At 29.9% G+C, this 23097-nt stretch overlaps 2 protein-coding genes across 6 annotated transcripts in view; one reads left to right on the forward strand and one right to left on the reverse strand.

Annotated features, from left to right (window-relative positions):
- The window catches only part of LOC117169213 (alkyldihydroxyacetonephosphate synthase), a 21159-nt gene extending 10464 nt beyond the window's left edge, over positions 1-10695 (forward strand). For both annotated transcript variants that reach the window (XM_033355465.1, XM_033355466.1), the window contains exons 2-6: positions 1957-2046; positions 4736-5016; positions 7314-7602; positions 7694-8003; positions 9530-10695. In XM_033355465.1, coding sequence (XP_033211356.1) covers positions 1957-2046; positions 4736-5016; positions 7314-7602; positions 7694-8003; positions 9530-10303 — 1744 coding nt within the window. In that variant the 3' untranslated portion in view covers positions 10304-10695. The remainder of the gene's footprint in view (positions 1-1956; positions 2047-4735; positions 5017-7313; positions 7603-7693; positions 8004-9529) is intronic.
- Positions 10696-10754: 59 nt separating this feature from the next.
- The window catches only part of LOC117169211 (TATA-binding protein-associated factor 172), a 37602-nt gene continuing 25259 nt past the window's right edge, over positions 10755-23097 (reverse strand). For all 4 annotated transcript variants that reach the window (XM_033355462.1, XM_033355460.1, XM_033355463.1 and 1 more), the window contains 5 exons: positions 20793-21100; positions 20430-20710; positions 15304-16049; positions 13265-13906; positions 10755-11384 (listed from right to left, as the gene is read on the reverse strand). In XM_033355462.1, the coding sequence (XP_033211353.1) occupies positions 11181-11384; positions 13265-13906; positions 15304-16049; positions 20430-20710; positions 20793-21100 (2181 nt within the window). In that variant the 3' untranslated portion in view covers positions 10755-11180. The remainder of the gene's footprint in view (positions 11385-13264; positions 13907-15303; positions 16050-20429; positions 20711-20792; positions 21101-23097) is intronic.

The following is a 23097-nucleotide window of genomic DNA, read 5'->3' on the forward strand; positions in this document are numbered from 1 at the left end:
AAAGCTTTGGAAAATGGTTCACAAAAAAAATAGGCACGAAAAATCACGTTTTTTTTGTTTAAACTGCATTTTGGGATAATAAATAAATTTTTTGAGGAATTTAATTGGCACCGTCGGAAAGAAGAGATCTTAAGCAATAAAAATATACGTGTCTCAATTTTTTCTGGTGTCGAATAGTCTTAGTTATTGGCCGTTGAAAAGCAGTGTACCGGTAGTGGCGTTTTGGCCGTTTAAGGGTTAATTAGAAATTTCTCGAGGAAGAAAAATATTGAACTTCGAATGTTCGCGACGCAAAAAGAAACAGGGTATTTAATATTGCACAAAATTAAATGCCAACAAAGTGAATGAATTTAATGAATAAAAAAGTGGCTTTGCATTAGTTATGAAATTAAATGAAGGTAAATAAAGGTGTGTAAAAGATCAAATGCACGTAAAAGATAATATCACATCTCTTTGAATGTCACTTGATACTACATGATATGATATTTAATAATATTGATCATATTTAAAACTTCTATAATTTGAATGTAAAATTACAGATTTTATTGGGTAATTCTAAAACAGTTTAATTTTTGAGGACTTAAAATTAAAGCTCTTGGCTCCTAAAGTTTAAATTCGAAAATATTTGGTTTTAAATTTCTTAATTTTCGGAGTTTTTCAATTTTAAATTTCAAAATTTTCTAGTTTTAAATTCAAATATTAAAAATGTTAGGAAAATTAATTTACTAAATCTTTGAAAATTGCAACATTTTATTTTGAAATTAATTAATTTTATTACATTCAAGCCTTAAAAATGAGAAGATTTTAGAATTAGGCATTGAAAATTGAATTATTTTTTATTTGAAAATATTCCAGGATATTTGAAATTTTAAACTTTCTTTGAAAAACAATTTTGAAATGAAATTAGAATCATAGCTAATTCAAATCATAGCTGAAATTTATACTTCAGTAATTGTATAATTTTTGTCCCTTCCATAATTTAAAGTTTTCAATTAAAATTTATATATAGTTGAATTTACAATAGTATAATTAACAATTCGAAAATTTTTAATTTTGAAATAATTTAAATTTACTTAAACAATTAACATTTTAAAAGATTTGAGTATAAAAATGATTTACATTCAAAAGTTAAAAAATGTTTTATTCTATGATGTTGAACGCTTTTAATTATAGATAATCACATTTCAATTGCTGTACAATTTAAATGATACACTACGTACAATTTTATTCCAATATTAATAAAAACAATACAGTTTCAACTAATTTCTAATGAAATTGTGAAATTAAAAAAAATGTATATTGAGATTTTTTAATTTGGAGACCTTCTGATTAAACATTTTTCAAATTGCAAACACTTTCCAACCTAAATTATTCAATTTTGAACGCTTTTATTCAGAGATGATGCAAGTGTAATTCCTCTTTATTCCGTTCGAAATATAATCCTTTTTAAAAATGATGTCTAATCTAAAAATTTTTTTTTTTTTTTTAACGTTTTCAATTCAAAATCGTTTAATATATAAATTTTTTAATTTCGAGCGCTTTCAATTTGAAACTATTAATCATTATTTCAAAAATAATGAACACTCTTAATATTTACAACTTTGTTTAATAATCGATTTTTGAATTTAAGTTCATATTTTTAGTCTTAGAAAATAAAAATCCAGGGACGAGAATGCGCCTCCATTTACTGCTAGTTTATCAATATCCCAGTGGGCACAAAATTTGGCGACGTCTTTACGACATCGTAACGACATCTTACGACAACGTTACGACATCCTGTATCCATGTCGTTACGGTGTCTTTCCGATATCGTAAAGACATCGCTAGATCATAAGATGTCTTTACGATATCAAAAAGACACCTTAAGGACACGGACATAGGATGTCGTAAAGTTGTCATATTAAGTATTGGTTGCTTTTCCACATTTTCTTTTAACGATTGAAATTTAATTTTTAGACAAGATTTGCTCAAATGGAATGGCTGGGGCTACAAGGATTCCCAGTTTTGTGTCAACGACAAAAACGTCATCGAGTTTACCGGAAACCGGTAAGTGTAAAGTACAACATCAAACATTGCGTCGTGTCGCTTGAAAATTTAAATACAATAAAAACATTCATAATAAAAATCGAATGAGTCATATTTTCGACGACATTCCAGCATCTTAAACCAAACAATAGTATATTATGCAAGGCACTATGTATTTGAAATTATTAAGCAAAACTCAAGAGTCTGAATCCTTTCGATGTTAATTACATTTACTTAGGTGCTGAAATATTTTTCTCGACACGACACTCAACTAGTGTGGTAATCGTTGTTCAAATATACGCAGGTACCTCAATTTTCTACCAATTGCATACAGTGCTTGTGCGATAAGAGTGATATGTAAATTGTGTCAATATACTCGAGTGGAATAATTATTCAGAAACCTCTTATTTATATCTTGCAATATTTATTTTCAGTTTGTTCAAGAGCAAATAGACAAACGATTGCACTTTTCACTTTTTATAGACAAGCCTCAAACCAGTTTTATTATGAAATTTTAAGTTGTTAACTTATGAAAAGTCTTGCTGCATTATCTCGATTGCAGAAATCAATAAGATTGCTTCAGAAAAGGATAATTGGTACTTTTATCTCACCTATCGTTGAAAAACGAGGCTAACTAATAGTATTTTTGTCAAAGTTCGATACAGCGATTTATTAGTTTTCATACGAAAATATGAATATAAGTGATTCCAATGTTAAGATGCTTTCAAATAAGAAAAACATTTACATCGAAACCATTTAAATATGAAAAAAAGATCAATATTGTTCTTGGAATAATGAGTCCATATATAAATTCGTTTTTTAAATTTAAGTATTCGAACTGACCCTTATCCTTGAACTCTAATATTTCACTATTAGCAACATTTTCACATGTAGTTGCTTATTATTCCAACTATACAATGCCACTGTACGGATTATTCATAATGAATGGGAATAAGTAGGCGGTGTTAGAATTACCTTTTACGTAATCCTAATTACATATAGACTGTGTTATACCTTTTGTTCCAAAAAATAATATCATTCAGAATATTATAATAGACCATAGGAATACTCATAAATTTGCAAACATTTTTTAACGATTCCTTTCTCTTATTATCAAATAGTGTAATTGATAAGAATGTTGACACTGATAAGATTGTTATGTATATCTTACTTTGTAAACTGGGAAAATGCAGTAAAGTTTCCTCATAGGAATGAAGAAACTGCAACGGAAATGTTGTATGTAAAATAAATTAATTTGAAGATATACAGTATTGTAAAATTATTTATTCTTTTCATAGAGGAAGGTCCATTAATTACGTGAAAATTATTTTTGAAATTTTACACCCCCTCCACCCCATTGTAAGGAATTATAAGATTTTTGTATCGACTCACCCTTTTTATTAAAAATTCGATATTTTTTACTCAATATATGAAGAATATATAAATTATTTTCACTTTAAGTAAAATGTCACGGAATATAAAAAGATTTTAATTTTAAGTCATTTTGAAGTAAGTAAGGATTTTAAGAGCTTTCAAAGTATTCTCAAGTACATACATAGATTTTAAAGGATTTTTTAAGATTTCAAAATATTTTACGGAATTTGAAAGTACAGTGAAACCCTTCAATAGCCCTTCTGAGAATTGACGCCGCGGCGCATGTAGGTATAACAGTTTCTGCTCAGGGGCCGCGATTGTCACTGAGGCGAGCAGTCAAGCTTGAAAAAACAAAAGCGGAGCGGGCTATAATGAGTTAGTTCCCGCCCACCGTAAGTCCCAAAATTGGCGCTAAAGAAGAGTTTCACTGTATTTTAAAAGATTTCGAGAAATTTCAATGACTTTCAAAATATGTTAATATATTATAATGGATTTTAAGATATCTTGAATGATTTCCACGGATTTTAAAGATTTCCATGAAGTTTAAAGGGATTTCAAATATTTCATGGAATTTAAATGATTTTACCCATTTTTAAGAGATTTCTATGGAATTTTCAAGATTTTGAGCGATTTCAAGGATTTCAAAGGTCCATGGAATTCATAGGATTTCAAGGAATCGCGTATTTTGAAGGATATTAGTGAAACTCAATGGGATTTCGAAAAATTAAAGTAATTTGAAAGGATTTTAAAAAATTTCATGCGATTTCAAAGGATTTTAACGGATTTCAAAAGTTTTAAAGGGGATTTTATGGTTTCGCGGGATTTTAAGAGGGTTCAAATAATTCAAAACATTCCAAAGATTTCACATGATTTCGTAAGATTTGAATGAATTTTAAAAAGATTTTAACCGTTTCTAAGATATTTTTATGAGATATCAAAAGAAACCAAGGAATCTCAAAGGATGTTAAGAGACTTCCACAGTTTTTAAAAGACTTTAAGGGGTTTCCAAGGAGCTCAATTATTTCAAGTGGTTGAATTAGGATATTTTGAAAAAATATTTAGAAAGAAGAAACTTAAGTAAGAAATGTATTGCTCCCCTCCCCCAAAGTAAGGATTCGTAAGATTTTTCGGACCCCCTTTCCCCAAAAGGGCCTTACGTATTTAATGGACGCTCCCTAACGAATTGGAGCTGTACTTTTTTTAACGAAAAGAAGAGCAGACATGTTTTATCGAGCACCAAAAAATGCTTGTGTTAAAGAGGAAATAATAATATTTACATAATAGATTATGCATGGACTGAAAGACAATGAATAATGAATTTTATGTCTTCTGCAAGGTATCCAATAGGAAACCAACAATTACCATACTTCACTGCCTGGGCTAAAGAAGTATTAAATGTTGACCTATCTGCAAAACGAGAGGTTCAAGCATTACCACAAACACAACCGGAACCAATTTTATCTTCAAATCTTCTGGAGGCGATAAAACAGACAGGAATTGAATTTTCGACGGAAGGAGTTGACCGATTAGTTAGAGCTCATGGACACACTTTGAGAGAAATTTTCACGCTGAAGCATGGATCATACCAAAGAATACCGGACATTATCCTATGGCCAAGTAAATCATGTCAATTTTTTTTTAATTGCTTCAATTACTTGGAAAAGTTTTTTAAAAATATTTCCACAGGCATTCATATAAACCGATTGTACTAAGTAGAAAACTTTTTAATCAAAAAAATTAGAGCTAATCAAACTAAACTTAAATCCCACCAAAAACGTCTACACGATGCAAAGAATTGTCTAAGTAAAATTAAATCAAGTGTGAAGTCAAATTTGGTCAAGTAAAATTAGAAAATAATTTAAATAATTGATTGCGAGTATTGATAAAAACATTTTTTAAATATTGTTTTAGAATTCAGATTTGAGAAGACAATTTCGAAATTCACTTTTTTTAAATTATAATAAATTGTCGGGATTGCATGTATGTGCTTCTCCGCTCTAAACATGAACGAAACGACATGTTTCCATTTCATGTTACTTGGCCAAATTTTAATTCTGAACTTCATTAATTGTAATTGTAGATAGTCACGTGTTTGTATCGTAGATGTTTTTAGGCAGAATTTTCTGGTACGAGGAGTAGACACTGATTTTAAGAAATTAAATTTTATATGACTAAATCAATACAATGTTACGAACTCTCGATGATATTATATACAGCTTTGAAAGATAGTACTAGAAAATTGTACTGCACATTTGCAGTTACAAATTTTATGTTAACTAAACCAATAAATTTGGTTGCACCCGTGCATAAAGATAAAAAAATATATTTTTTATGATATAATATGGAAAAAATGTTATGCTATCAAAGATATAACAAAATCTTGAAAAATAGCACGGGAAATTGAAGTTTTGTAATTAGAATCATGTTGATGTGAACATTTCCCAATTAAAACACTTATAATTTCAAATTTCATATTTAATGGTATAAAATTTAGAATGGAAATAAACGTTGAAAATATAACCACGTTTAAAATCGTAAAAATTGTCAATGTTAAAACTAAAAAGTTTAAACTACCATGAGACGATTTAAATTTTTATGAAGCATTACAATTGAAGTATTGTATAATTGGACATGCAAAATATTGACTAGTTTCTAAAGTTATGAAAACTTGGACAGATGTAAATTGTGAAGAGCTCAGAATTGAGCTTTAAATTTGAAACATTAAACATTTCGAATTGAGGTATGAAATTGAATAACTACTTTAATCTAGATTCTAGAACAGCCCAGCTGGCACGAAATTTAAAGTCTTTAGTATGTCCAAAAGAACGTTCTAAGTCAGGCCCAAAATCGTCTATCGAACTTTGTATGTTTTCTATAACGTCATTTGGCCTGACTTAGGACGAATTTGAATCTTTAAAAAATTGTAATAAATAAACCAAATTAGGAAGTTAATATTTTTATAAAATTAATTATTCTTACTAGTTATTTAAAGTTCCTCTCGTAGAATTTCCTGACTTCCGCAACCATTTTGTCACCCTGTACAATCATATCATAGAAATATGATAGATAGGAATCTCTATACATATTAAAGTTGACTTCTAAAATGTTTAAAAATGTTGAATAATCAGAATTATGTAAATATTCTTAAACAAAAAGTATATATGAAAAATCTGTTTAGAATCATTCAAAATACTAATAATTACATTTACCACAGGTTGTAACATAATCACCACTGTTCACATATTTTGAAATTTGTCACCTTTTTCACCTATTTTAGAAATTTCTCACTTTTCACATTTTTCAACTGACTAAGTATAATTATATTTACAATTTTAATTTACAAAACCTTGCGAGACCGTCATTTTAGTTTTTTTGTGTTCCATGCTATTGTCGCAGAACCAGGTGCCGAGGAATTCTTTTGTTTTGTAGAAAACGCGACACGAATTTGACCTATTTATTATAAACTTTTTTTTACGATAGTTAGGAATATTTAAATTTTATGTCGGAAAACGTAAACTATGAAAAAGAACTTATGATATTTACATGTGATATTATTTAAACTAATATAGGTATTAATTTTTTTCGTGTTGCATCTGATAGAACTTTTATTTTTATTTCTAAATCCGATGGAAAATTGTTCAAAAACTTATTTTTCTGGAAATGTTTTAAAAATAATTTATTCAAAAACCTCAGCAGTTTTCTATTCTCTTATAAAACTTTTTTTGGCACATATAATTTAAAAAATGAGCTTTCTTTAAGAGTAGGTACAGTGATAAGTGTAGTAGTTTGAATATCTTTAATCTTCTACATTCTTTTTTTAAAACTAGAATATATAAAAAATAAAATAACTTTTTGAATCGAAAATATCTTTTTCGTTCTTACTTATCGATTAATTGATTTCCTTGTTATTACAGAATGCCACAAAGATGTTGAAACGATCGTGAAAATCTGTGGAGAATATGACGTAGCTTGCATACCTTTTGGAGGTGGAACAAGTGTCAGCGGTGCAGCTAATTGTCCCATTAATGAACGCAGGACAATAATATCACTCGATACTTCACAAATGAATAGAATATTATGGGTCGACAAGGAAAACTTGCTAGCGTGTTGCGAGGCTGGAATCATTGGCCAAGACCTGGAACGTGAGCTTCGATTACAGGGACTCACTTCCGGACATGAGCCGGATTCTTATGAATTTTCGAGGTATTTTTTTCTCTCCAATATGAATTAAATCCTTTTATTTTAGAAAGTTCGATTTAGGAAATAATTTTTTATCAGGAAATCGTTGAAACAGTTTAGGTGGATGGGTCGCAACAAGGGCGAGCGGCATGAAAAAAAATGTTTACGGCAACATTGAGGATCTAATCGTTCGGCTAAGAATGGTCACTGGGAGGATTGAAGATTCAGTGGTAACATTAGAAAAGGGTTTTCAGGTTCCTCGAATGTCCTGTGGACCCGATTTCGATCAAATGATTCTTGGGAGTGAAGGTACTCTCGGCGTAGTCACAGAAGTGGTTTTTAAAGTCAGACCTCTACCACGGATAGTAAAGTATGGCAGTATTGTCTTCCCAGATTTCGCAAGTGGAGTCAATGCCATGAGAGAGGTAATCATCATCAAATTGACAATCTTCTTTAAAAAAATTTTATTTTAAATGCATTATAGACTTCACAGTCAAAAATTATCTCAGAACAGGGGAAAATAGGTTGATTTTTCAAGGAAATAAGGAAATAATGGGAGAATAAATACTTTAAAATAAAATTAATGTTAGTTACGATAATAAATTTAATATAAAACGTTTTAAATTCTTAAGATTTTAAGTCGAAATTTATTGCATTTTGAACAAAATAATTGGATCTTTAACGAAAAAAATTATTAATTTACCAACAGATCGAATTTTTCTATAAAAAAAGATTAAACTTCAATCGAAAACCAAATAGTTGAATTTTCAAGCCAAGACATATTTTTTAAAAGGCAGTTGAATTTTCAATAGAAAAAGTTCATGTTCAACAAAAAAAAGATAATTTTTCTACAAAAGTATGTGAATTTTAAATCCTAAAAGATGAATTATCAATTGAAAATTTAACAGTTGCTGTTTCAACCAAAAATTTTTATGTTTTAAATAAAAAAACAGTTGAATTCAACTAAAATAGTCGAATGTTCAGCAATTCAAATAGTTGAATTTTCAATTTAAAAAATTAGTTTTGTACAAAGTGGTTTAACTTTTTCAAGTTTAAAAATAATACTTGAATTTTCAACCGAAGCTACAAAAATTAAATTTCAAAGAAAAAAATAGTTAAGTACAAAAAAAAAGGAATTTTCAAAATTGAAATATTTGAATTTTCGGTTAAATTTGGAATAAAATAACTAAATAGTCAAGCAAATAGTAGAATTTTTAACAAACAAAAAATGAATTTTGAATAAAAAATATAATAGTAGACGTTTCAAGCTAACCAGCAAACAATATTATAATAAAGTTGTTTGAAAAATTTTTAAGCGATGAGAAAATTTTTTTCAGAAGTTAAAAATTTTAATCCAAGAAGTTAAAATTTTAACAGAAAAGTGAATCTTTTATCAAGAAAATTGATTTTTCTACCAAAATAGATAAATTTTCAACCTAAACCGACGAATTTTCAACATAATTTTCCATCGAGTTGTCGTCTAAAAAAGATGGTTTATTAACAAACTAGTTGAATTTTTAAGAGTAGTCAAATTTCGAAACGAAAAATATTTAACTTTGAGCAAAAACCAAATGGTTGTATTTTTAAACGAAAAAGACGAATTTGTTGGAAGAAAGTTGAATTTTTAATTAGAAATTTTGGAATTTTTAATCCAAAAGAACGAATTTTATATTCAAAATAGTTGAATTTCGGACCAAAAACGATGAATCGTTAAAAAATGTGTTCAATTTTCAACCAAACATATAATAGTGGACTTTTCAAACAGAAAAAATGAACTTTTAACAAAAAATAGTCGTATTTTCTTATTAGGTTCCATTAATTCAGTTTATATTTAAACGAAGGAAAAACGTAAAAACAGGAAAAAAGAGGAATTCTTTTTAAAAGGGAGAGAAGAGAAGAATATAGGAGAGAGTGTGAAAACTGCCATTATAATTTCTAATGTTTTTTTTAGGTGGCAAGGCAACGTTGTCAGCCAGCGAGTATTCGGCTAATGGACAATGAGCAGTTCAAATTCGGTCAAGCCTTGAGGCCCGAAACTGGTTGGGGTGGAGTTCTTCTTCAGGGATTAAAGCACGCCTACGTCACGAAGATAAAGGGCTACAATTGGGACAGTTTATGCGTCGCGACGCTTTTATTCGAAGGTCACACGAGCGCCGATGTATCGGCTCAGGAGCAGAAGATCTACAGAATTGCGAAAAAATTCAGCGGTGTCCCAGCCGGCGAGACTAACGGAGAACGAGGGTACACCCTGACCTTCGTCATAGCCTACATTCGCGATCTGGGCCTTGACTACGGCGTGCTTTCGGAATCCTTTGAGACCTCCGTCTCCTGGAATCGTGCATTCTCTTTATGCAGGAATGTGAAGGAAAGAGTGATTCGCGATTGCACGACCAGAGGGATCACGAGTTACTTAGTCTCCTGTCGCGTCACGCAAACTTATGACGCAGGATGCTGTATATACTTTTACATGGCTTTCAATTATCAAGGCTTGGCTGATCCAGTCGGGACTTACGAAGCAATAGAGGAAGCTGCGAGAGAGGAAATTCTCGCCAATGGAGGATCTCTTTCTCATCATCACGGCGTAGGAAAAATGCGGGCAGCTTGGTATCCCGAAGCTGTTGGAAACGCTGGCGTTTCTCTTTATCGAGCAGCCAAAGTTCATCTAGATCCAAAAAATATTTTTGCTGCTGGGAATTTAGACCCCAAATGCAAATCCAAGTTATAGATACCAGTTTTCCTAGCGCCTGTTAAATAATTAATGTTGAATGTACGATTTGAGAGAATGTAATAGAACCGATGGCCTAGTCAGGAATTATCCACGGGGTTTCCTTTTCAATGTTCTTGAAAAGCTGCATGTCTTAATTTTAATTTTAGCGTCATTTAGCATTTTTCTTGTTCTTTTTAAAAAGTGGACAGTATTTTCAAATGTATTTTACCTTGTCAAATATGAAAATTGCTTTCTTCCCTTTCCCCTGACTAAGTCACTGGAAGGATAGAGGAAAACAACTTTGGGCGTGTAAATGACAGTACCTCGTAGTATCACTTTGATACAAATTGTAATTTTAAGCGCATTGACATTTTTATAAGTTATTATAAATAAAGAGAAGTCTTAATCAATCGCTCTTCTCTTCCTTTTGAAACAACCTTGGACGTGTGAATAAAGCACGCAGGATGACTTTGGTACAAATCATAATTGTATTGACAGTTTGATAAGTTAATATAAATAAAGAAAAGCCTTACGATCTACTTTAACTTACGTTCCTAAGTATAATCAACTCGCTCGAGTCTTCATTCGACGCTAAAGGCATACCTTTTTAATTGGACTGTGTAGATTCGTTGTGGCACCTTTCCACGTTACAACGGAATTTCGCGTATTTTTTTTTTTTTTTTTTTTACTTTATCGGACTTAGGACGAAAACTAAACCTACGCTCGAGTATTCGTTTCTATAAATTGGATACAGAGCCCAAGGGAAACTTCTGGAATAATAACGCGCGTATAGTATTGACTTCATGTTTTTCAAAGGTTGAGACTTACAAAGAATACATTCTGGGAAATAAATTGACTGTAGATACTACTTTATGATAACGCTCTCTAACCAAAACTACTGCTGATTATCGGCTTTCAAGGTGGACAAATACGAGTCGAGGTCGTACTCGTCGTCATATTGTTGCTGCTCCCAGAGTTCGGGAAGAATTTCAAGAACCGCGCGACTTACTCCTGGGACTCCACTGACCTTGGAGCTACCGTCTTCGTAGCGATCGGATCTCCTATCCTTGCTATTTTCCAAAGAAAAGAGGTCCAAGAGCTGAAAAAAAATTCAATTTACACCAACTGGATCGAAAAACCGAAAACTGGGAGTTTTCTGAGCCTGATAAACTCTCGAGAAATGAACCTGAAGTTGTGTCTTGACCGGGAGTTTTTTTTAACAAAGATATTTACAATTAATCAATTTATAGTCGTTCATAAAGGTAGTCGTTCTGAAAAACAGAACATTAAAATAATAAATTTGGGAGTTTCACATTAAGGTTTAATAGAAATTTTCGACGTAAAGTTGACAGGTGAATCTTTAATTTAATTAGATAATTATAGGCTAAAGAAAATGGTATTATATTAATTTATTTGGTTTATCAATTGAAAATTAGGTAATACAATCCTGTTTTCTTCAACCTTCTTTATACAAAAACTCAGTTTGGATAAATTAAAAAAAATTTTAACGAATTGTGCTCAAAGGGTTTTAAATAAGATATTTATGAAGATTACTTCATTCTTCTTTTTTGAAGCGATTTTAGCGTACAATTATTATGTGAATTCCACATTGTTTTGCATATCACTGAAAAAATATATTCTCTAAAGCATTTTTTTACAATTACAATAATAAACTTATGAAGAATTTATTTTATAAGAAAATACTTTTATGACATTTTCGTTTTTTATTCAGGTATCTCTGCCAATTTGCAATAATTTTTTCCGATTGCTAAAATTAAAAAAGTTAAACTCTTATAGTTAAAAACTTTTTGATTTGAATGAGTCAAAACTGATATTAATGTTAAAACATTCAAAGTTGAACTTTTTTGAATTTTTAAATGTTTAAATTAATGCTTAAATTAATGTTTAAATTAATTAATTAATTAATTAAAAATAAATGAAAAAAATTAAATGCCGTTAAACTACAAAATTTAAAACTTTTATTAATCGAACAGCTTTAAGGTTTCTAGTTGAAAAATATAAAACGTTATCATTTCCAATGCTCTAATTTTCACAATGAATCAGTGAATTTTTAAATGTTTAAAATTATATCATTTGAAGTAATTTTAAGTTAGAAACATTGAAAATTGAACAATTCAGTTTTTTAATATGAATAGTTTTTAAACTAGAAGATAAATTATTTTAATTTTAGGTTGTTTTTAATAGTTAACTAATAATTATTATTTATACATCAAAATTCAACATATTCACTTACAAATTAAAAATGGAACAATTAAAATTGTAACATTCAAAGTGTAAATAAAAACTCTGGAATTGTAACTATTTAAGGGAATTTTAAACAATTCAGCTTCAATTTGTACAGTTTTTAATATTTTGGTCACACTTGCTTATTTTAAACGAACAGTCAGATATTTATGAATATCAAAAAATTGTTCTTTTCTGTAAGTAAAGAATTCCAACTTGAATGGTTTAAAATGGAATATTTTTGACTGAAACAGTATTTGAATAAAAAATCATCTGTGAAAAATTCATTTTCAGCAGTTGAATTTTAAAAAGAGAGTTTTTTAAATTCAAAACAAGTGTTAGAAGTGTCATATTTACATAACTTTATATAAGAATTTAATAAATATTTTCATCCATAAATGTTTTTTTAATTTGATTTTTTCATAAACAGGCCGCCATTGTCATTGTGATTTTTTAGATTAAACAAAATATAAGTACAAGATTTTAGAATTACGGATTATAAACTAAATGGTTTCAGTTGAAATTAAACTTATTTTAAATTGCATTACATTATGTGATTGTAAAGATTTTTCTTCTAAAAATCTATGAAATTCCCGGTAAAAAAAGAAACTCATTCTCACTTCCCCGGTCATTTCCTGGTCAAAATATAAACGGAAAAACTAATTGTAACAGGAGATTTTTCTCAAATATTTGCGTGGCCACTTATTAAGTTTTAAAACACTTTCGATTTGTTACCTGATCGGTGCCCATAGTTTCCAGGGAAGCATTCTCCGTAGAGATAACAGTATTGGCCGTCAACAACTTGAACTTTTGCAGTCCCATAATCTTTTCTTCAACCGTCGCTCTGGTTATCAGCCGATAAACGTTTACCACTTTCTTCTGCCCGATTCGGTGCGCACGGTCCATCGCTTGTAAATCCTTCATCGGATTCCAATCATGCTCAACGAATATAACTGTATCTGCGCCGGTTAAGTTCAAACCAAGACCGCCAACCTGAGTTGTCAATAAAAGAACGTCTATAGAAGGATCGGCGTTGAATCGAGCGACCACCGAATGCCTTTGCGCAGCAGGTATACTTCCATCTAATCGTAAATATGTCACAGTTGGCAGATGAACACGAAGTAGGTCTTTCTCTACGATGTCCAGCATCGCTTTTAATTGACAGAAAATCAGCGCTCGGTGCTGACTCACTAACTGTTGTGGCTGTTGCTGTCCGTCGAGGGCAGTCATTGGGTTCATGATTGACAAGCATTTTGGCTGCTGTTGCTGTGGCTGACCAATTCCGCAGTCAAGCAAAAGTTGCTTCAGGGCTAGTAATTTCGCCCCATGCTCGATTTCGGCTAAGGAGCTTTGTTGCTGTTTAAGTGAAGCGCAAATCTGAAAAGTTAAACGAGAAGTACAATAGATTTCTTTAGAAGATTATTAGATATTATTAGACTTACAATCTCTAGATAATGAAAACGATCCAAAGTTCATGTAACACGAAATATGGTATGGCATTCGTGAAAACTTTGGAAACATTTTGAATTCTTTCTGACATTTTTGCAAAATTATGATTGCCGCTGTGGCCAGTAGTGGCCACAAACGTAGAGCTTTTATTATGGCGCACCAATATAAACTCTGAAATCTTCTGATATCTTTGAAAACCTTTTTAAATACAAGTGAAGTATTTGTGAAATCATTGTTTGGAATTTTTTTGAAACCTCTGAAATCGATTTGAAATCTTTTGCACGGATCACAGTTTGTCCTCATTTTTATCCTTTTCTCTCTTTAAATTGTAAAAATTCCCTGAAACGCCTGAAATCGAGAATTTCGACGCAATTTCCCTCCTTTCCTTTTACAAGTTTTCGATTTTTTTTAAGAATCATAAACAGAAATTCAAGAGGCTTTTAGAGATTCTTTTTCAGGATATCATGGTATTACTTGAAATTTTCAGCCAGGAATGGATTCTCAAAAAGAAAAGGAAATTACAACAAAATAGTTCAATTTTGAACCTAAAGACGAATTTTCAACAAAATTGTTACGTTTTCAATCAAAGAGATGAATTCTCATTAAAAGAAAAGGAAATTTCAACATAGCAGCTTCATTTTCAACCAAAAAAGATTTTTCAGTCAAGGAAAAACGATTACAACAAAATTGTTGAATTTTAATCTTAATAGTGCATTTTTCTACCAAATTTTTCAGGAAAAAGACTAATTTTCTACAAAACCGTTTAATTTTCAAACCGAAAATGTGATTTTTTAATAAAGACGTTAGTTTCCAAGCCTTTGATATAGTGTAATTTATTTGGAGTTGATTGGTATATGGTTTTAAATGTTAAAAAATCTGTGTATTTAAAAAATTGTGATTTTCAGAATTTTATTATTTTCGTGAATAAAGTTTTTTTTTTAATTTTCGTTTCTTTAGGCTACAATCGTGTTTTAGCTGAAATTAAAAATCGTTTTGAACATCTGAAAACTTTCAATTGATGAAAAATTCATAAGAAACCAAACCCTTTTTACCTAAAATTGAACTACTGAACTGCTCTGCCGTGATTTGGAAGAACACCGTTAACTGCAAATCGGATAGGCGGCTCAAGGGACATCCAAAATGTAGTTAACGGTGTCCTTCCAAATTACGGCAGTACGTGTGCCTTGCTTCTGAAAGCTTTTAAGACTTTTGAATTCTTTGTGAAATCTTTAAAATCTGATGTACACTCAAAAGTCGAGTGGCCAAACCCTCGATTTATCAAAATTAAACAATTGAATGAAACCCCAATAAACACATGTACTAACCGTTTGATATTGAGGATGTCGAGGACTGAGAACCAGTTTCGGATGATTGCAAACATTTCTCAGGTACCTCAGCGCTTCAAACACGTGGCCGCCGTGGGGATTATTTACAGCTGAGCCTGAAGAATTCACAGCTAGTGTCGCAGAATGTCTCGATCTGAAGTCCTCATAGAGAGTTCGTTGCAGAGGTGAAAGTTCACAATAATAATCCTGAGTGATTTTGGGTGGAAGGTCTTGCAGAACGTCTTCTTTATTCCTTCTCAACAGGAAAGGCAGTACTTGTCGGTGAAGAGCCTCCATCGCTAGAGCTCCCGCTTCCTGTTCCTTATTCCCGGCTTTCGGTTCCCGACATGCCAAGATAGGTCGAGAATATTTCGCCGCAAATTGTTTTTCACTGCCGAGGAATCCGGGCATCAGGAAATCGAATAGCGACCACAATTCAAGAACGTCATTCTGCACCGGAGTTCCGGAAAGAATGAGTCTGTGATGAGCATGAAGTCTCTTCGCAGCCTTTGCACTTTTGGTCTTTCCGTTTTTAATAATGTGACCTTCGTCCAGAACGCAGTAATTCCACTGAATTCCCTCGAAAAATTCAATGTCTTTCCGCACGATGTCATAACTCGCCACTACGAGTTTGTATTGAGCAACTCGCGGTCGCAATTTTTCTCGTTCTGGAGGTGTTCCGGCATATTGGATTACAGAAAGATCACGAACTTTGAAGAACTTTTCTGCTTCGTATACCCAATGACCTGCAATTTTAAATAATGAACAATGAAGTTAAATAAAATGTTCGTTAACAAGAATTGTAATAATTAAACAAAATTTAATTAATTTAAAATCGAGGGTGAATAAATAATTAATTAACTTCTGTAATCCCTAGTTAATTCCCCATTATGACAAAATATTATAGGAAATTCAGTATAGGTCCATGATGACTTTAGAATTTAGAGACATTTTTTTATACATATGTTAACGTTTTTAGTACGTTTCCAGCTGATGACTGTTTTTTGTAGTAAAGTAATATTTTTTTTTTTTAAGAATTCATCTTTTTAGTTGAAAATGCGTCTTTTTGGTTAAGAATTCTTAAATTTGGTTAAAAATTCGTTTTTTTCGTTAGAAAATTAATCTTTTTTTAAAACTAGGTTTTAAAGCTGAACTTTCATACAAATTTAAAAAAACATTCTTTCTTTCTTAAAAATTTAACTGTTTGGTTGAGAATTCTTGAGTTTTGTTAAAAATTTGTTAATTAAACTATTATGTTAAAAATTCATTTCTTGGTTGAGAATTATTGAATTTTATTACAAATTTGTTTATTTCGGTAGAAAATTTATCTTTTTCTTTAAGAATTCATCCTTTTGGTTAAACATCTAACAAATAGGGTTTAGAGTTGAACTCCTTAAAAATTCATTTTTTGTTAAATATTCAAAACTTTAGTTAAAAATTCATCTCTTTGGTTGGAAATTGAACAGTTTAGTTCAAAAGTTCTTTTTTTTTGTTTGCTGAAAAATCACTTTGGCAATTCAAAAATTTACCTATTCCATTTTGGGTAGAAAATTCCTCTTTTTTAAGTAGAAATTCAACATTTTGTTTAATTAAACTATTATGTTAAAAATTTATTTCTTGGTTGAGAATTATTGAATTTTGTTAAAAATTTGTTTATTTCGGTAGAAAATTCATCTTTTTCTTTAAAAAATCATCCTTTTGGTTAAACATCTGAGAACTAGGTTTTACAGTCGAACTCCTTAAAAATGCATTTTTGTTAACGATTCAAAATTTTAGTTAAAAATTCATCTCTTCGGTTGGAAATTGAACAGTTTTCTTTAAAAGTTCTTTTTTGTTTTTGCTAAAAAATCACTTTGGTCATTGAAAATTTACCTATTCCATTTTGGGTAGAAAATTCTTCTTGTTTTAAGTAAAAATTCAACATTTTGTTACATTGCACTATTATGTTAAAAATTAATTTCTTGGTTGGAAAGTAATCTGGTTTAGTTGCAAATTATTTTGGGTTGAGATGAAGAACTAATTTTTTTTATTGCCGTTTTAAAATAAAATGCTACAATATAACAAATATAATTATTGTACCTATAGATGACAAACAAGGAATATGATAAATCCTAAAATATTGTTTTCTTTTACAATGAAATAATAAACTCTTGATGTGATATTTTTTTAATCAATTAGACTTTTTAACGAAGCTAAAATATTTTTAAATTTGTATGTCACTCTTAAAGAAAGACCATTAACGAATATTTTTTTATCTTTGACAACACTCAAATTAATCGAAAATTATTTTTCGAAGTGCTATAATAAATCCATGTCGAAATTAAATTCTGAGAATTGAGAACAAGAAAATAAGTATTATAACCTTGTTTTTAAATTTATGTAAATATAATTTTCATAAGATTCTTGAGAAAATTTAAAAGATATTTAAATATTTCAGACTTGTCAAAAAGAATCTAGAAATATTTAAAGAATTTTGTTCATAATATATGATTTTAAGAAATATTATGAAAAATTCGACTCCTTTTAAAGGTTTTTAGAAATTTTAGAAGTTGGGAAGGAATCAAAGAAATATTTGATACATTTTCAAAAATGTTTCCAAGTTTTCAAATATTTTTAACTGACACGAATTTTTCTCCAAATTTTCAAAATCATTCCAAATTAAAAAAAAAATACCTTAAAATCATCTCAATGTTCCCAGCAATTTTGAGGAAATTAGTTTATTGTCTTAAAAACTTTCCAAATTCTTTTAAATTCTACTAAATATATCTTGAATTTACCCAATTTTCGTTCGCTTTTATTTTTCAATCTTACCACATTGAAACATTTTCCTTTAAAATCTTCTAAACTATTTTTAGAAATTTTAAGGAATCGTTTGTTATGTTTAAAAAACCCTTTTCAATTTCCTATTGAAGTTCATTTTTCAAAATAAAAATTTATTTAAAATTTGCACACGAATATAGAAATTTGTTTTTAATCTTGTCAGACCTTACAAACTTTCTAATTTCTAAAAATTACTTAAATTTTTTCTGCACGTTTTATTTACTCTGCAAAATTAATAAAATTGCCTTAAAATTTTTGCGATTCTTCTTTCACTATTTTTCAAATCTTCTCAAATCTTTTTAAATAATCTCTTCAGATTAATTTTTTGAAATAAAAAAATTATTTTAATTTGTTTAAGAACCTGAAAAAATTTCATTTATTTTCGTGAATTTTTCCAAATTCTCAAAAAATCTTTACAAGTTTTAATTATTTTTGAATCGCTTCAAAAGTTTTTAATATCTCTTAAACTTACTCAAATTTTTTCTAAAATTATGTAATATGATAAAAATGCAAAATTTTGTTTTAAAAATCTTTCATAATTAAAAATTTTTTTTTCGTTTTTTTTTTTTAATTCTTTAGAAAACAACCATATTCTTTTAACCCACATTTTAAAATATTTGAAACTTAAAATTATTCTTTGAAAATAAAACCGAAACCATTTCTCTTCAGATCTTTCATAATTATTGAAAAGCTTCTCTTTTATTCGGGGTCTTTGGATGTTCTCTGAGTTCATTTTTATCACCTGATTTTCATACCGACGCGATAATTAATGGAAATGATTCGTTAAAAAACAGAAAAACACAATTCGAAAAATCCACCGTGTCGTTTTCATAATAATTTCAAAAATAAAACGTTTTATTGATATTTTTTAAATAGTTTGTAACGGCTCAGCATGACAAAAGACATAACAATCAAAACAACTAGAACAAAGGTTCTATTAGCGCCGCCGCATGGCTGTTTTCAACACATGGGCCATTTTCAACTATCGGTGACAGGAGGCTGATTTTGTTGTAAATTCGTATTTTTTTGTATAAAATTAACTTTTTTTTATCAGATTTTCATATTTTTGATGTGATAATTAACTTTGTTATACGGAAAATTCGCAATTTTGTCTAAAGGCTACGTGATGCAAGCTAGCGATGCAAAAAAATAGAGAAACTACAAATGAATTATTTATTTATTTATTTATTTAACGCAGGACTTCAAATCACTTGTAGGGATTTTAAAGGTTGACCCAAATTTCAAGGGATTTTAAGTTGCTCCAAAGAATTTTACAAGATTTAAAGAATTGTAATGAATCTACAAGGGTTTTAAGGAATTTCGAAGATTTCTAGGGATTTAAAAGTTTTTTAAGACCTTTAATCAATAAGTTCATTTTTATTTATATTCAAGGGCTTTCAAATGATTTCTAGGGAAACAATAATAGATTTTAAGGTATATTGCACAAAATTTAACGAATTTAATTAAATCTCAAAGAATTTCAAGGGAGTTCAGAGATTTATATTGATTTCAACGTTTTTTTTGCGAGCTAATGACCACGTTTAATTTGATTTATAGTATAGGAATTTTAAATGATTTCAACTTATTTAAAAATTTTTTTACGATTTCCATAAATTTTGATGAATTTATAGGAAACTTTAGGGAATAAATAAAATTTCATTTTAAAGGATATCTACGGATTTCAAAAATTTAATTGAAAACGAAGGAACGACAAAATTGCCAAGGATTTTAAAGTTATTTTAGTCTATTTGAAAAGATGACACAGAATTTTTGAGAGATTAAAAGAATTTTAAATGATTAACGCAATTTATCGGGCCTCTAATTACAATAAAGATTTTAGGGAATTTTTACAAATTTCCAGTGTTTTCAACGGTTTTCCTTAGAACTGCAAGAAACAAATTAAATTTATTTTATTTTCAAGGAATTTTAATGATTTCTACAGATTTCTAACACTTTCAAAGAAATTCAAAAGATGGTAAAGGATTTCAAGAGATTTTACGGTTTTAAACGCATTTCAATAATCGTTTTATGTATAATGATTTTCTATCTATAAGAAGTTCCATATAATCGCGAATAATTTATAGGAAATTCATTATAGGCTTATGCTAATGTTCCTAAAATATTTCTTCGTAGGGGAATTTCATTATCATGAAATTTCTATAAATCTATCAAAAATTTATCAAATTAATGCAATTTTTTGTAATCCAATGCATTTTTGCAATCTTGGAATCTAACGTCAATAAAAAATTAGAGTAATGAAGCCCTCAGTTACAACTATTTATTTTTGATAATCAAACATTTTTTACCTGTAAGAGTTGGTGGACACACAACTAGACTCGGCGGAGCTTGACGATTCCTGTGATGATCCAAAGCAAGAATACAGAGTGTTTGCAGGGTTTTACCAAGACCCATGTCGTCACAAAGAACACCATGGAGTCTGTATCGATTAAGGAAGTCGAGCCAATTTAATCCCTGTTGTTGATATGACCGAAGTTCTGCAGCAACGGGAACTGTTAGTTTCGTATCCGGAATGTTGTGTGGGTTCAGGAGATGTTCCAAAAACTTTCGTTCCTGAGCTTTCTTCTCTCTGAAAATGATCCAACATTTCTATTAGTTTTCCCGCAATTATAACTTTCTTCTTTAATATTTTTAAAGTCATTTTTACGTACACGAGATGAGGTGGATCGGCGACCGAGCCAGGGTCCAGGGGCAATAATTGAACAAGCGTGGCAAAGGTGGAGCTGCAAGCCAATCTCACTGCTTGATTTTGATCACTCATCCTCCCAAGCAAAGGTACCATAAATAAGACTGCGTATGGAACTATTCTTACTCCTAAATCCTCTACGAGACAAGTCAAAGCTTCCGCAGCGCCTTGACGTCGAATGTCCACGTCGTTTGGCCTCGTCCTATTGATTCCTTCCTCCGCACTCGTCGTTTCAAGTGAAGGAATTACACTTTTCACTACGTAATTCATTGTCTAAAAAGAAATAAATATATTATATCTGCTAAAGAAAACTAGAATTCTATGTTTTGCAGGGCTCGGACTCACTTCAAAGGTAAAAAGCAGTGTCTCTAGTATCATAAATGTTAAAAACAGTGGCATGATTTATTTAAAATGATAAACTTATAATATAAATCACACAGGTCTCGGATTTACTAGCATGTTTAAAAATTTGTTGTATGAGTGCAGAGTAAAAGTTGCAGATAAAGAACTGTATTTTGTAATACTTTGGGTTTTTAACGAAGAAAATGAGATCAAACGCTAAACATATAAAAAAAAATACATAAAATAATAAACAATATGTAGTAACTTGAATTTTCTTTTTTCTTCCATAAAATCATATCAATATGAAAATTATACTTGCACAAATAAAATTAATGGTTAAACCCATTCATTTTTTAAAGTAATGAGGCATACAAGAATTGAGAAAAAACATTAACGATAAGAAATTCCATAAAATTGTATTGATCATTTTCAATTCTATGCAGGTCACAGTTCAGTTGAAATTACTTTAACCTAAAGGAGTAAACACCAAGATTTTTCTTTTGATTTTGTATCTGGAATATATTACAACTATTTTTTTATATAAAAAACAAGATCTTCATTGCAGCCGTTCGTGAAAAACTCCATTATTAATATATAAAAAATAGAATAGCCAATTTTTCTCGAAAAAGAAGTCAGATTTGGAACACAATAAATATGGCACACATTATTTCTTGAAAAATTACTGCAAAAAGACCTTATTAATCATTTTTAATCTAACTTCATTTTCTCGAAAATTTTGGCTTTTTGATTTTAAAAGGTAAAAATTCGTTTTTTTTACTGCTTATATCAAAGAAAAAATTAGAACCTTATCGTGTTATTGCAAATAGTTTTTAGTGTTAAATAAATGAAAGTATGAGTATATTCCTAGCCTTTCTACTTAAAATAATTATTTCAAGACAAAAAATAAGAAAAAAAAAAAGAAATTTAAGATGTAATCAAAATATCTAGTTTTTAATGAAAACTGATAAGAGATTAAAATTAATAAATATTTCGCTTTGTTGTTAATCGAAAAATAGTTATAACACATATCAGATGCAAAATAGTAATGCATTTTCCATTCTTAAAAGATTTTGTTGTAAATTCCGAGAAAAATTTATATGAGTGTTATTTTCTTATTATTTGATGGCATTTGATATTAAACTCCTGAATTCAATTTCAAATATGGGGCATTATTCCTCAACTGCCCCAACTCAAAAAGTCATGTTTTTCGATTGTCTCTAAATTCTGGGAATATGTTCGCCTACCCAACAGTAGTTAATCCACAAACTTATAGACCAGGATTACCAACCCTCCCCAAGTGAGGGGGGGGGGGGTGAATTTTCAACCCCAATGCCTGCAGGGGTAGTTTAAAACGCCTGTAACTTGCTTTTTAATTACGCGATTAAAAATTTTTATGAGGGTTTTGGATAGTGCTTTTTACACGCTTTCATCCTATTTTATTATTTATAACAAAAAAAATTGTTTAAACAATTTTTTCAATAAATCAATTGTTTATTTAACTTTTTTCGCAATTTAGGCATCTACGATTTTTTTTAAATAGTCTCAAAAGAAAGCTTGACATTTTTACTATGAAAATGTCTAATAAGAAAATGGACAAATTGAAATTCATTGAGTTACAGAGCCGATTGTAGAGGGAGTCCTCGCTTGGAGTCGTAGGAAGTTAATAGATGTTAATAGAATTAAGAAAGCAGATGGAACTCGTGAACATGTTCAGAAACGACTTATCCTAGGTAATCTGTCCGAGCTGTTCAATCGTTTCAAAGTGGAAAACGAAAATACTGTAATCGGATTTTCGAAGTTTGCACAACTCCGACCACAACATTGTTTTTTGGCTGGAGGGAGTGGCACACATACGGTTTGCGTGTGTATATATCACGAAAATGTGCATCTGATGTTAGATGCTACTGATATTAAGCATCTAACTGTCG

The sequence above is a fragment of the Belonocnema kinseyi genome, chromosome 3 (assembly GCF_010883055.1).
Source record: "Belonocnema kinseyi isolate 2016_QV_RU_SX_M_011 chromosome 3, B_treatae_v1, whole genome shotgun sequence".
Lineage (NCBI taxonomy): Eukaryota > Metazoa > Arthropoda > Insecta > Hymenoptera > Cynipidae > Belonocnema > Belonocnema kinseyi.